The sequence below is a fragment of the Tamandua tetradactyla genome (assembly GCF_023851605.1).
Source record: "Tamandua tetradactyla isolate mTamTet1 chromosome 4 unlocalized genomic scaffold, mTamTet1.pri SUPER_4_unloc_1, whole genome shotgun sequence".
Taxonomy (NCBI): Eukaryota; Metazoa; Chordata; class Mammalia; order Pilosa; family Myrmecophagidae; genus Tamandua; species Tamandua tetradactyla.
Genome location: NW_027518240.1, coordinates 279,321 through 295,073, shown reverse-complemented (window position 1 = coordinate 295,073; position 15,753 = coordinate 279,321). Strand labels below are relative to the sequence as shown.

Sequence of the window (15,753 nt, the reverse complement as noted above, 5' to 3'; positions counted from 1 at the left end):
GCATTAAGTAGATAGCACCTTGTTATTCCAGATGTAATGGAGAGGCTGGAGGGAAGTGCCTGAAAATGTAGAGCTGTGTTCCAATAGCCATGTTTCTTGTAGATGATTGTATAGTGCTATAGCTTTCACAGTGTGACTGTGTGATTGTGAAAACCTTGTGTCTGATGCTCCTTTGATCTACCTTGTCAACAGAGGAGTAGAATATATGGAATAAAATATATGGTTTGAAATGCTAGTGATCAATAGCATTGATCACTATTGAAAGGGAGGGGTAAGGGCTATAGTATGTATAAATTTTTTTCTGTTTTCTTTTTAAGAAAAAGAATCCTAGGTACTTGTTAAAAACGTAGATACTGCACCTCATTTCAGACTGACTCTTGGGTGAATCTCAGAAATCTCTATTTTTAAAGCTGCTCTATATACAATGAAATTTGAAAGCCACTATTCTCATATTTACTGTTATGAAACATACTGGGCCTTTATTTATATCCACTTATTATTTATTAATTACCAGTATATGTGTGTGTATCTTATCTTCCCATCTCTATTAAAAGTAGGTAGTGTGTTTTCTTCATACATATTTACCAGTAGCTGGGATACTATTAGTTAGCATATGGTGCTTTATAATTTTGATTGGATGTATAATAGGCTTCATGTCTTAGTAACTGACAGAGTTCAGTAAACATGTTTATAGTTCTACTTCCCAGCAGAATGCTATTTTTTAATTAGTTTCCATGGAATTTAATGTTTTTTCTTAATAGTATACCAGATATGCTTTAAGACTTGCCAGAAAAGAAAAGTAAGTTCATATTGAGGGGTTATATGCGTATGTGTTATTTTTCACATATGTGGAGCATCAGTATTAAAAAGTCTAGGCTACTATTGATTTACACCGTGTATGCACAGTGTATATGTGAAGATTTGTCAATAAAAATATTTTTATTAAAAAGTTTAGGTTACTGATAAAAGGTACTGTTTTGGATTAGTGGAAGGTTACCTCATAATGACAGTATTTTCCATATCAGAATTATGGAGTCTGGTGTTAAAAGGGAAATGTTTTTTTTATCTTTCATGGGGAAGGTCTTTCTAAATAAGACCCCAAACTAAGGAACTATAAGGAAGAAGTTTGCATATCATAAACAGAGGTACAAAACAAACAACAGGCTAGTCGAAAAAAATGCAATTCCTGTGACAAATTGTTTTTCTAATGTGTAAACTCTTACAAATCAATAAGGAAAAGACCAACAAACTAGTTGAATGTAAGCAAAGGACATCAACAGGCAGTTAAAAGAGAGAAATACAAAAGATTTATTAGTATGTGCAAGATGCTTTAAAGGACTAAAGAATGGCGAAATAGAATGAGATACAATTTTTGGATTAGCAAAAGGGGATACTAGCAATAGGAAATTGGCGAATTATGGTGCATCGGTATGTGGGAATAATATGCAAACATTTTAAAAATGAAGTTGAATTTTATGTACTGATGTAAAATTATCCCTAAAGAATGTTAGCTAGAGTGGTGAGTATAGCTACCATTGTTTATGCATGTGGTTTCTAAATATGTGGCTGTGTTAAATGTATAATTTCTTATGCTGGTACATGAACAGAAGACATCTAGAAGGAACAGCAGGAAACTTCTGTCCAGAGTTTACCTTTAGGTAGGTTTTTTTTCCCTCCATTTATAGTATCTTTTCTTTGGCTGTTGTTTTATGTATTTGTTGCTTTTTAATTAATTAATTTATTTATTTATTTTTGCATGGACAGGCACCAGGAATTGAAGCCAGGTCTCTTGCATGCATGGCAGGCGAGAATTCTGCCTGCTGAGGGACGTGGCCCTGTATTTGTTACTTCTTTAAATGCCATAATAGAATTTTCAAAAGAAATAAAGCCAGGAGTAAGAAACAGAAATGACTGAATTGTTTTTATGAGAATTTATCAATTGTGTGGTTTTAGTGCCAGAAACTGTATTTATTCTCTGACTAATCTAACCACTGTCTTTAAGCGCAACAGAAGGTGAAGCAAAAGAAGTCCATCAAAGCTTAAAAACTACAGCTGGGATTTTTAAACATTTAAAGGTAAAAAATGATGTATATTCTCAATGCTTTAATTTTTTGGAAGTGGGAAGGACTTTTTTCATTAGGTAAAAAGAACTAGTATGTATTCTGTTTTCATTTTGTTAACTAGCTTGTTGATGGGATCTGTCAATTACAGAATTTTAAATGTATGAATTTTAGTCTTAAAATCAGTGAATTTTAAAATTAGAAAATCCACATTGTAATATACTGCTTATTTTTTCTGTCTCTTTCCAAAAGGTAGGAGAGAGCAGTCAGGAAAATTGATAGTCCTTACCATTTCTCATTTCTCCTTCCAGGAGCTGCCAAGAGCAGGCATGATTTTTTAAAACTGAACTTCTGGTTGTATTCAGTTTCTTAGTGAAAAGATTAGAGGAGCAGAATACCCACTAGTTATATTAAATTGCCTGGAGACGTGATGGAAATCAGGAGAAAGAATAATGTATTTTTGCAATTTGAATCCTCCCCCTAACCCTACCCCCGCTTCATTCTAATTAAACCACTACTTATCGAAGGCCTACTGGAGGCCAATGTTGGGTTCTCTCGTGATGAAATAAGACTCTTTTATAATGATTTAACAGCTGTAATCCTTAGTGAACTGTAGAATTGTGAGTAGTAATTTTTCTTTATATCCTCAATTATTAATGTGGATAACATTTCAGGCTGCCATGCAAAGGGGAATTTGGCTTACTATTCATTTAAAGATCTAAACAATCTATTAATGATCCAAATTTTGATCATGTGTTTCTTGTTCTTATAAAAGCTGGGTTGTATGCTACACGGGAGTTTTTAGTCTCTTTTTTCTGCAGTTTTCGTTTGTCTTTGAGTTTCTGATATATTCCCAAATTGAGTGTCTCGTAACTTCCGTTTTCTTCAACTCTAACAACTGGATTAAAATACAATTTGTCCTTTTTCTTTTTTTTTTTTCTCTTGCAGGAAAATCATATCTGAAAACATGTTACACCTGCAGAAAAGGGAAGGGGTTCAGAGGCATGGATCATAGAAACTTATATTATCCATTGTCAGGCTGAAACTCAAGAAGGTATAAAATTATAAAATTTCTTGAAGAAAATCTATATTGGCATTCAGTTATTCTTTTTTCAATCACAATTAGCTGGAATTGAGTTTCAGCTTTTGAGAAATTTGTGGTGAAAAATAATTTTTGGTTCTTGCCTTCATGCTTCGCTAGCAGGAAAAGGCATTATGGCCTATGGCATTTCTGACAGCATAAAATTAATTCTTTAACTTATCTTTTTCCTCTCTTCCTTGCTGGTCGTTCCTTTTCCTCCCCTTCCCATGGCTTAGTGTGGTCCTCAGGCAGCATTGGTAATGGAGGCGTGCACCAGGCAGAATTCTGGTTTGGTGTTTATCTATCTTAGCCAAATTCCTGCTCTTAGACTCAGAGATCTATGCTAAGAAATTGATTCATGGCTGCTACCATTTGGCTTCCCTTGTAACCTTGCCTTTCAGTGGCAGGAAATAAAATGAGGATTAAGTTGAAAACTTGATTTTGTTTTTCTTTATTTCAAACCTCTGGTGCCTTGGAAATATTTAGGTTTCTAGTACATCATGCTGTAGTAGTAACTTTCTGTGATTAGCTAGTGATTAGGTAGTGATTTATTTAAACAAATGGTGTCAGAATCAAGAAGCTCATTGTTGTCTGTTTGTGTTTGCATATTCTGCAATTTATTTTGCATATTAAAATGGTTCTAACAATCTGTACTAAAATTCCAATTTTAAAACCATAAGACTGTCTTTTGATATTGTTGTTGAACTTAGGGTGGATGCTCGTGACTTTAATCATAGATTCACTTTGTTCCTTTTGATTACAGTAACAGTTGCTTGAACAATTGAACTAAAACAAGCTTCTGGACTAATTGCTGCTCTGGCATATGAAACAGCCAGTTTCTGTTAAAAAGCTGGTAAGCTTATAATTTTACAGTTAAGGACTTTTAGTCTTTAAGGTTTCTGATTTATCTACTGTTGGCTTAGTAGGGAACTGAGAAAACAAGAAAATTCTCAGAATGCTTCATCATTTCCAAAATTGGCATAATCTGCATTATTTTATTGGTCTTAAGAAAAATATGAGAAATAATTAGAGCTGTTCACTGTTAATAAGCTGTGTAAGGAGAACATAAAATTTTTAATCAATTATAGCTAATTATGTCTATACTTAGTTATATCTAAGACATTACTATAGCAGTGAAGTAAGAGCCTAAATCAACTGAGCATGGTAGAGAAGGCTTTCTAGAGAAAGTTAGTGTTTTGGCCTTCTTTTGAAATATAAACACAAGTTTAAAGCTCAGTAGTATCTTTGGAATATGGGAAAAGTAGGATATTCTGTAGTATGTACGGAGATAAGAAAAAGCCAAGCACATTCTGGGACCTTTTGACGGTTTTTGTTAGCTGAAGCACAGGATGAGCCTAAGAGAAAAGGTGGAAAGGTATATATTTGTGAGGTTAGGAATTGGTTACTAAATCTATCGAAGGATCTATAGATATTTGATACCCATTAAGATATTACTTATCTGACTTGATTAGATAAGTCTGACTTGATTGGATTTAAATTTACAGAAAGGTTCCTGTAGTTGTGGTGTGGAAGATGAAATTGCTGGGCAATTTCTTATGTAGAAATTGCTAAAGTCTATAGAGGAAATGATAAAACTTTGACAAAGACAGCAAAGTAGGAAATGGGGGGAGGGAGGAAACAGGTTGGAGACATGTTTGGTAAAAGGATATATGAATGTATGTGTGTGCCTGTGTTGGATTTATACAAGGTTCAATGATGGACAGAGTTAATGAGTATTAGCAAAGTATAATCTATGTCTCTGACGTTGGTGGGCTAGGCTTCTCTTTGCATTGTTATATTAAGGAAAAATTTTAGACTAGATAATAAAATAATCAGTATTTACTTTGAAGTTCTTAGTCACATCTGTTATCATTATCTTAAACAACAAATCAAAGAAATGCCATCATCTTTTAACCAATCCCATTATGTAGCTTAAAACTTAGTTATAAGAAAATCCTGATATTTAGAGAAGAATGAAGCTGATCAAGTTGGGGTTAAAGTAATTCAGAGCACAGGGTTAAGGAAGACGTTCTCTATATTTTAGAATCACACATACTCTGAGATCAAAGGAAGAAAGGTTTATTTGATTTGGAACTGAAATTATCTGTAGCACATAATCTAACTCACCTATCTGTATAGCTTATTTGAACAATTGAAACACAGGGAGCCCAGAATAAGAAAGACGTCCTTCGATCCTGTATAGCCTAATGTAATGCCTGGATACATCCTAGAATATATTAAGCAGATAATCAAAAAGTGTTGGCAAAGTCCCTTGAGGGTTGGGAGGAAAACTATGGAACTATTAAACTTTACCAAAAGAGAATCCCCAGATACTGTGTCAAACATTGGGGATACCGTGTCAAACCCAAATCAATAGGCCAAGTCTTTGATCTTGAGGCTAACTCTTGTGAAGTTTATGTTGGTAGTGGAGAAGCTTAGCCTACCTATAGTTATGCCGAAGAGTTACTTCTGGAGGACCTCTTTTGTTGCTCAGATGTGACCTTACTCTCTCTAAGCCCAACTCTGCAAGTGAAATCATTGCCCTCCCCGCTACATGGGACATGACAGCTAGGGGTAAAAGTCCCCTGGCAATGGGGGAGATGACTCCCAGGGATGAGTCTGGCCCTGGCACTGTGGGGTCAACATATTCCATCCTTACCAAAACGGGGAAAAGAAGTGAAACTAATTGAGTATCAGTGGCAGAGAGAGTTCACAGAGTCGAGAGGCCTCTCTGGAGATTACTCTTACTCAAGCTTCAGTTAGGCATTACTACCTATCATAATTTGCAAAACCCCAACCAGGACCTTTCCACCCAATCCTAAAGAACACCCACAGTATTATATAAGATTCCACAGGGGTTCCATGTACTAGTGTAACTGTCCAGAAACCTACAACCTCCAGATGGGTCCCTGGACCAGGTAAATCCTGAAACCTAGAGGCCCATTCTCTCCAGAACATCAGCTAGTTCCATCTCCCTACCCCTTATTGACAGACCCTTCCAACATGAAAAAGTTAGAATGGCCATAGTCCAAACACCCCTAAAGAGAGGGATAGAAAGAGCAAAGGTGATGGTGGAGTTATACAGAGAAGATAGGATTTAACAAATGCATATGATGGCTGAATCATTAAATTGATAACTCTTTCAAGATATCAGTTTTGGTCTCCAGTACCTTAGAGTAGCTAGAAGTAAAAGCCTAAAATTGTAACTTGTAACCCATGTCAAATTCTGAAATATGATCTACAACTAATTGTGATGCTGTGCTTTGAAACTTATGGCTTTTTTGTGTATATTTTATTTTTCACAAAAAGAAAAAAAAGTCGACTGTGATGATAAAAAATATTTATGCCTTCTAGCCTCCTGTATTGTGGAGCAGCTAGAAGGAAAAATCTGAGAGGATCGTATGGTAGCCCATTACAAACTCTGGGATTTGTCCTGAAACTACTTGTTGAGGGGTGCTTTGGGAACTATTGCTTTTTTGTTTCTTTGCTTTGTATATACAATATATTATACAATAAAAAAGTTATATATATATAAAAACTTGGTTATAGGAAAATAACTTACTTCATATAAAGCAGGTTTTTAAGATGTGTGTGAATGCTTGAGGTTTAGACTTGAATGGCATTCTGATTTTAGCATCAGAACACATGAACTAAAAGTCTTCTAATACTTTTGAAAATCTAACTTTAGATCACTTTATCCAGTTTGGAGCCTGTGTACTCTGTGAAATGGAGAAAATGTCTTCATATGAAAATGTGTTTCTACATAGTTCATGCAAGTGTGTATAACCCTAAAATCAATGTTAACTACTGCCTTTTCAACTCTTTAATGCCAGATCTCTCATCTCCCCAAACTCATCATTAGCATTTTACAATTAATAGGCAGCTTTCAGTAATGTTCACTGGCAGTCAGCGCCATTGTGAACTAAAGTAGGTAGAAAAAGATGATTTACAATTTTAGAACCAAATTATAGTGATGCAATTCCTTTGAATTTTTTTTTTATTTTATAATGTAACATATATACAAACAAAGAAAGGAAAACGCAATAGTTTTCACAGCACTCCTCAACAAGCAGTTACAGGACAGATCCCAGAGTTTGTCATGGACTACCATACCATCCACTCGGACTTTTCCTTGTAGCTACTCCAGAATATAGGAGGCTAGAAGGAATAAATTTTTCTTTATCAATACAGTCCATTTTTTTCTCTTTTGTGTGAAAAATTATATATAAAAAAGAAATAAATTTCAAAGTACAGCACAACAATTAGTTGTAGAGCAGATTTCCAAGTTTGACATGGTTACAATTCCACAATTGTAGGTTTTTTCTTCTAGCTGCTCTAAAATACTGGAAACTAAAATATCAATTTAATGATTCAACAGTTATATTCATTTGTTAAACCCTACCTTCTCTGTATAATTCCACCATCACCTTTGATCTTTCTTTCCCACTCTTTAGGAGTATTTGGGCTATGGCCATTTGAAGGGGTAGGGAGAAGGTACTAGCTGATGTTCTGGAGAGGCTGGCCTCTTGTGGTTTCAGGGCTTATCTGTCCAGGAATCCATCTGTAGGTTTCTGGAAAGTTACCCTAGTACATAAAACCTTTGAAGAATCTTATGTATAGCCTTAGGTGTTCTTTAGGATTGGCTGGAGTGATTTTGGTTGGGGTTTGGCAAGCTATAATAGGTAGCAATGTCTAACTGAAGCTTGCATAAGAGGATCCTCTTGACTTTATTTGAACTCTCTCAGCCACTGATACTTAATTAGTTTCACTTCTTTTCCCCCTTTTGGTCAGGGTGAAATTGTTGAATCCACAGTGCCAGAGCTGGATTCATCCCTGAGAGTCATCTCCCATGTTGCCAGGAGACCTTCAACCCTGGATGTCATGTCCCATGTGGGGGGGAGGGCAATGATTTCAATTGCAGAGCTAGGCTTAGAGTGAGGCCACATCTGAGCGACAAAAGAGGTCCTCCAGAAGTAACTCTTAGATATGCCTATAGGTAGGCTAAGCTTCTCCACTACTTACATAAGCTTCACAAGAGTAAGCCTCAAGATCCAGGGCTTGGCCTATTGATTTGGGTTTGACACAGTATCCCCAATTTTGACACAGTATCAGGGGATTCCCTGATGGTAAAGTTAATAGTTCCATATTTTTTCCCCCCATCCCTCAAGGGACTTTGCCAATACATTTTGATTACCTGCTTGCTATATTCTAGGATGTATCCAGGCATTACATCAAACCGTACAGAATTAAAGGCTCTCATTCTTATTATGGGCTCCCTGTGTTTCAGTTGTTCCAAATGAACTATATAAATAGATTGAATTAGATTATGTACCACAGAAAATTAGGTTCCAGATAAAATAAACCCTTCTTCCTTTGGTCTGAAAGAGTAGGTGCGGTTCTAAAATATAGACAACGTCTTCCTTACCTCTGAGTTCTAAATTACCTTAATCCCGACCTTATCAGCTTCATTCTTATATCTAAATACAGGATTATACATATATAAAACAGTCCTGGGCGGTGCAGCGGTGGCTCAGTGGCAGAGTTGTCGCCTGCCATGCCAGAGACCCGGGTTTGCTTCCCTGGGCCTGCCCATGCAAAGAAAAGAAAATAGCAAAAAAAAAAAAAGCAGCCAAATCCAGATAATAATAATTAGCACTCTGGACTAAATGTGTCTGCCATAAGAGTTTACAATCTAGGCCCCTGTTTTCTTATAAGCATTTTCTAAAGGAGGCCATACAATAATTGTTTTTTATTTCTGGCTTATGGTGCAATTACTTTTTTATTCAAAAATTACTGAGCTCCTTTCACTTACTCGATCATGCGTAGGGTACAGCTTTCATCATTTGGAAATCATCCCTGAAACCTCACATCTGGTTTAATTGCCCTGCTTCTGTGTTCTCAAGGCGCTGCATGTATCCATCGTTGCTTTGGTTACAATGCATTGTAACTCATGGTGTGTCTTGTCTGTCTTACCTATTCAGTTGTACATACATGAAGCAGGGAAAGCTTCTCTATTTTACCCGTCATTACGTTGTCTTCTCCCCAAGGCCTGGAACATGTAAGGAACTCAAATAGTTACTGAATAGATAAATGAATTGCTACTTAATTGCTTTTGGCAATTACTTTAAAAAAAATTCCACTGGGAGCCCCACACTGGAACTCAAAGCAAATTATGGTCTTGTAGAGCCTGTACCTTTTGAATTTTCTCCTATAAGTGCACCCTGGATGCTGGAAGCACTGGCTGCATTTGATGTGACCAAGAGACACAAGGATGACAGTGTATGGGATGGGTTTTTATCCTTTCAATCATAAATGTTTAAAAAGAAAATACAGAGTTCGCATTTTGTTATTTTTCTCTATTTTAGTTAGATATACATGTTTGTCTAAATGACAAATTAATCAATTACTCTGCCTCATGTAATCTGTTGTAGAACTCTCTGAGCTAAGGTCTCTAGGTTTTGTCTTTTTTTCTGAACTATTTTTGTTGACATATCTTCACATACAGACAGACTATACATGGTGCACAATCAGTGGCTCACAATATCATCACATAGTTGTGTATTCATCACCATGATCATTTTTAGAAATTTTTTTTTTTTTTTAATTTTTTTTTAAACATAACAACATACAGAGACAAACATTCTTACCATATGATCATTCCCTTCCTGGTACATAATCAGTAGCTCACAATATCATCACATAGTTGTATATTCATCACCATGATCATTTTTTAGAACATAGCATCAATTCAGAAAAAGAAATAAAAAGAAAAAAGAAAAAAACTCATACATACCATACCCCTAACCCCTCCCTCTCTTTGACTGCTAGTATTTCCATCTACCCAATATATTTTAGCCTTTGTTTCCCCTATTTTTCTATACCCCTTGCCACTCCCTTTCATTGATCACTAGCATTTCAGTCTACTGTATTTATTTTAACATTTATTCTCCCTATTATTTATTATTTTTAATCCATATGTTTTACTCATCTGTCCATACAGTAGATAAAAGGAGCGTCAGACACCAGGTTTTCACAATCACACGGTCATATTGTGAAAGCTATACCATTATACTGTCATCTTCAAGAAACATGGCTACAGGAACATAGCTCTACATTTTCAGTCACTTCCCTCCAGCCTCTCCAATATACTTTAAATAAAAAGGTGGTATCTGTATAATGTGCAAGAATAACCTCCAGGATATCCTCTCAACTCTGTTTGAAGTCTCTCAGCCATTGATACTTTATTTTGTCTCATTTTTCTCTTCCCCTTTTGGTCAAAAAGGTTTCCTCAATCTCTTGATGATGAGTCCCAGCTCATTCTAGGATTTCTGTTCCACATTGCCAGGGAGGTTTACACCCCTGGGAGTCATGTAGAGAGGGGAAGGGCAGTGAGTTTGCTTGTGGTGTTGGCTGAGAGAGAGAGGCCACATCTGAGCAACAAAAGAGGTTCTCTGGGGGTGACTCTTAGGCCTAATTTTAAGTAGGCTTAGCCTAGCCTTTGTGAGATAAGTTTCATATGAACAAACCCCAAGTGTGAGGGCTTGGTCTAGGCCTTGTCTTAATTTTCTATGTAGTTGACTACCACTGTTTTCAACACATTATCTTGCCTTTTTACAACTTGCCAGTGCACTCCTAAGAAGAGTACAGGGGAAAGGCTCTAAAAAGGATGGGTCATCCCTGTTTAATATACTGTAGCAGTGCTGTCTTTTTACTTTAGCAGGGTGCAGGGATTTTGATTATGTGACTCAATTTCAATATTCCATAAAATCATCTAGGGTAAAATAAGGCTGCTTTTATTTATTCATATCTAAGTGCATCTTTGTGTACTAAATCAGTGGTAGGTAAGTGGAAAATTTTGGATTGAACTACCGGAATACTAGGAGTCTGTGACAAAAGGCATGGGAATGATTTTGCAGCCATTGCTCCTTGAAGTTCTGTGTGTGTGCATACACCTTCCCAAACTAAAACCATTATTCTTTAAAGTAGCCAATCTTTGGATCCTATTGACCCTCTACAATAATATTCTAAGAGACAGACTGTTACTTTATAAGTTATTTTCATAGATTAATCACTCATCTTCTCTCTCCTCAGAAAGAATGTGGAGTAGGAATATCATCATGTTGAGTTTTTTTTCTACAAATGTAGGTTTTCATCTTACCTAAAATGCTCCTTTCCAATTAGATCTTGAATTGATGTGTAGCTTCTGAAACAGCTTTGTTAGTCTCAACGTTGTATGGTAATTTAAAATTGCGTCTTTAGAAAGTCTGAAGTCGAAAAGTTCTACTCTTTATTTTCCAAATCTTGGTTGAGGTACTTACACTGTATTTTTCTTTCTCTATAGACCAAGTCAAAACCAGAAGAAGTAAAACCTGTGAAAGAACCAGATATCAAACCTCAGAAGGACACTGGATGCTGTGTCTCCTAAAATACATTGATAAAATGTGCCCTTTGAATTTCTATACTACTAGATAAGGTAAAGCATGAGACTTCAGGCTTCTTAAAAGGATTTCTCTGAAGACTATAAAATAATTTATTATATGCAGAGGGAATCCACTTTCAGTTTACCTGTTTTGATTTTTAATATAGTAGAAATGTGTCATGCTTTGTTTCCAGGCCTCCTTTTTGATCAGGACAGCATTCTAAAGATTTTATTATGCCTCTAAAGGCTTTATTTGGGGGTTGGTCTTTTTGATCTCTGGGTAGTTTCAGGTAAATATATTAAATTATAGGTCAGAATCATGTGGTTTCAGGTATGTTTTCCTATCTTCACAAGAAAAGTTTATTTTCCTTCTACTTCTTTTATACCAGAAGAATGACAGGAATCTTTTTTTAACAGAGACAGTTATTTCCCCTCATCATTATATTAATTGTAGCACAGACTTGTTATGTTTTGAGTCATTTATCCTTTCTATTGGAAAAAAAGTCATTTGTGATTAAAGTTCAGAAAATCACACGTACGAAATCACTTACGTAAAAATAGGATATATGATTTACTGGAAAATCAGTATTTATAGGTATTTTGAGACTCTCTATATACTTATTCCTGTTCTCATAGCTCTGTGCTTCATTTTAGTCTCCATAAACCCGCGATGGTTTTTACAAGTACCTTTATTTTAATGGGGTTTTTACTTAGAGGACAGAACTTTGTAACAAATTTAGTGTTTCTAAATGAGAGAAGACAGGATAAAAATGTGTTTTGAAGATGTCAGAAACTGCATGATAGAATGACAAACTTTAAACTTTTAAACTTCAGTGAGTTATGTTGTCCTGAAGTACACTGATAGCTCTGTACTTTTTTTTTTATTAGCAAATTTTCACACACATACATGGTGTATAATCGGTGACCCAGAGTATTATCACATCCATGGTCATTTTTAGAATATTTTCAACACATGAGAAAAAGAAATAAAAAGAAAAAACTCATATATCCCATAACCCTTACCCCTCCCTTTCATTGACCACTAGTATTTAAATCTACCCAATTTATTTTACCCCTTATTCCCCCTATTATTTATTTATTTTTAGCCGTACTTTCTTACTCATCTATCCATACCATGGATAAAGGGAGCATCAGACACAAGGTTTTCACAATCACAGAAGTTACAGTAAAGCGCTTGTGTTACCTAATTTCAGCATACATTGTTTTTATATGGACATATATACACATATCCTGTCAGAATTGTATTGCTTTAGGCCACAGTCCGGAGCAAATACTTAGGAAACAAACATAGAGTATCATATTTAAAATAGATTGCAATGTTTAAAGCAGAATTAATTTAGTATATACCCAAACATAAGAAATAGTAAATGTTTAATATTTTAAGAAGTCACTCGTTTGTAGATATATCTTCTTTTGATCTCAGGGGCTTTAGCCAGTTTTCCTATTATAAATGAGATATGTTCGCTTAATAAAAAAAAATTAAAATATGCATTGAGAGCTTACTATGTACTAGGCATTGTACTGAGCCTAGAATCCACACAGCAACTCTGAGAAATAAATACTATTATCTTGAAGAAAATCTGCATGAACTATTGATATCAGAATATGTATTTCATTATAAAGAATAGATTAATTATGCCTATCTGAATCAATGTTGTTTTCAAATAAATAATCGCTGAAACCACATAACACACTTTACATTCCTTAGGCAACATAGAATCATTGAGGTTTCATTTTAATATAAGGAATGCTAATTACTCCTTAAAGTGTCACATTTTAAATCTCAGACTGCATTTTCTAGAATAAATGGAGTAATTACTAAATAGACAGTTAATTTTGACTATCCATAGAAAAACACATCTTATTTAATTTCACTGTATTTGTGCAGTCCTTATTTCATAAAATCATTGCTCTGTTTATGGTAAGCCATTTGCTGACAAAACTTTAAGTAATATTTGATGCCTGCTTATTGTCCTGCCTATAGAACATACATATTTTATGTCAGGCACTAGTTCTTATTAACCTGGTTACTAAGTTGTCAAAATTGATATTTTGTGAATTATAGTCCCATATATGAAAGGGAATGTTCAATACTTCTATAAAATTCAGTAAATAGTGGTATTGCTTGGAACCAGTGATTGGCAGCTCTGACATGGACAAAGAATAAACACCCTGTGTGCTGGTATGAAAGTATTATGTACCCCAGAAAAGGCACATTTTAATCCTGATTCACTCTTGGGGGTCAGCCATTTCTTTTACTCCTACTTTAGTATTATAGGACAGAAATTTTGATTATGTTATCTCCACAGAGTTGTGAGGTGCCCAATTGTGGGTGTGACCTTTGATTAGAAGGAGATGTTACTCCACCCATTCCAGGTGGGTTTTGATTAGTTTTACTGGAATTTTTAAAGGGGGGAAACATTTTGAAGAAACTTCAGAAACAACAGAGCCAGCAGAATTTTCCGAGCAGTGCTTACACAGATGCTGACATGGAGGGTTAGTGATGCTTGGAGCCCAGCAGAGGTCACCATGAGACGTTACACAAGCCAGAACCTGGACAGAGCCAAGGGAAGCCAAGAGATGAAATCCGTCCGCGGGGAGGCAAAGTGAGGAACCCCCAGAGGGACAGAGGCTGAAAGCAACAGAGCCTTCAGCAGGGACCAGCAGATGCCAGCACAGACTTCCTAGCTAACAGAGGTTCCAGACACATCGGCTTCTTGAATTAAGATATCTCTCCCTGGATGCCTTAATTTGGACACTTTCATTTCCTTAGAACTGTAAACTTGTAACTTATTAAGTTCCCTTTTTAAAAGCTGTTCCAAAAAAAAAAAGCTGCTCCAATTCCAGCAGTTTACAAACTAATAACACCCTGTTAATTTGGCCAAGGAGACTGTGACTAAAATATCCCATTTTGTATAATACTGTTTCAAATATCATTGTAAATTTTGGAGATTTAATAAATGTAAAGAAGTTTCCTGTTGCATACATTTAATAATGAGGTACCTTTATTTATGAAAATAAAAAATGATTTTACTTAAAACTTCATTAAATTTTGATTTGAAAAAAAAGTTTTACATTTACTAAGCCAGTAATAGATACTACAATACAAAGTCATAATTCTTCATAGTAACTATTAAAAATTATATATTTGCATCAGTTGTTTTAGGCAAGAAGAATTCCATATTCAACGTTCTTTGCCCCTTCAGTGTCTACTTCTGTTTGTTTGTACCTCTCACATCCTAGTCTGAAAGGAGGCTTCCACCTCGCCTTCACCTGATATGTAGCATTATCCAGTGTGAGGCAGTATTGTGTACTGTGGTAAGCTAAGCTAGAGAGCTTATCATTATCACAGTGTAATTAATATTCTGTAAAAACTTTGTACCTTGCAAACTTGATATCGCACTGTCTGTGCTCTATAAAAGTACTCAGTAATAAAAATGTATTCAGAAATATTTCCTTATTTCCCAGAGTAATAGTGCTTTGGAAAATACTGTGTTTCTTATCTGTTTTAATATATGTGTAAAAATAAACTGCAGTGTCACTTTGGACTGCCGTTACTTTGTGTCTAAAGATTATTTTTTCACTTGGTATTAGAGTAATTTAACTAAAATTTGATTTTTATTTCAAAATAAATATGGTTTAAAATGGTTTAGTAGTAAACTAAAAGGATTAAAATAATCTGGAAGGGGAGCTTTCACTGAATTATAGAATAGCACACCATATTTGATGTTTATCCAAAAGGCCTCTTGGCAATTCATTATATCTAATGCCTGCTGGTGGTCTTAGGTAGGTGCAAGCTTGTACACTCACTCTTAGAGTGCTCTCCAGAAAAGATGTTAGATGGCTTGGTGCTTGAATCCTGGTTCTCTAATGCAGAGCTTCTCTAAGGGTTTGCCTTGGGCTATTGAGCTCAGCCTTCCAGGTGGCTGGAGCTCCCAGACCAGTCGCCCCCCACCCAGAGAAACCTCTTCCAGGTCTCCAAGTCCCGTTCCCCCCCAGTGGTCTGAACAAAGACTCTGTGAGTGCCATGCTGTACGAGCAGTTGGGAAGCACCTCCTGGGTCAGCCATGCGGGTAACACCCCTCCCACGCACAGTCACTGGGGGCACCTGCACAGTTAAATGTTGAAAATAAAGATAGGAAGGTCCTGCCATGTGAGGGTCTGTTAGCGAT

General features: G+C 35.8%; 1 protein-coding gene across 1 annotated transcript in view; it reads left to right on the top strand.

The window, feature by feature from the left end:
• LOC143672715 (serine/threonine-protein kinase MARK1-like) overlaps positions 1 to 15,138 on the top strand; it is a gene marked incomplete at its 5' end in the record, with an annotated part of 30,954 nt that extends 15,816 nt beyond the window's left edge. The window contains 2 exons of the mRNA XM_077147265.1: positions 11,483 to 11,614; positions 13,993 to 15,138. Of these exons, the coding sequence (XP_077003380.1) occupies positions 11,483 to 11,566 (84 nt within the window). The remainder of the gene's footprint in view (positions 1 to 11,482; positions 11,615 to 13,992) is intronic.
• Positions 15,139 to 15,753: the final 615 nt, after the last annotated feature.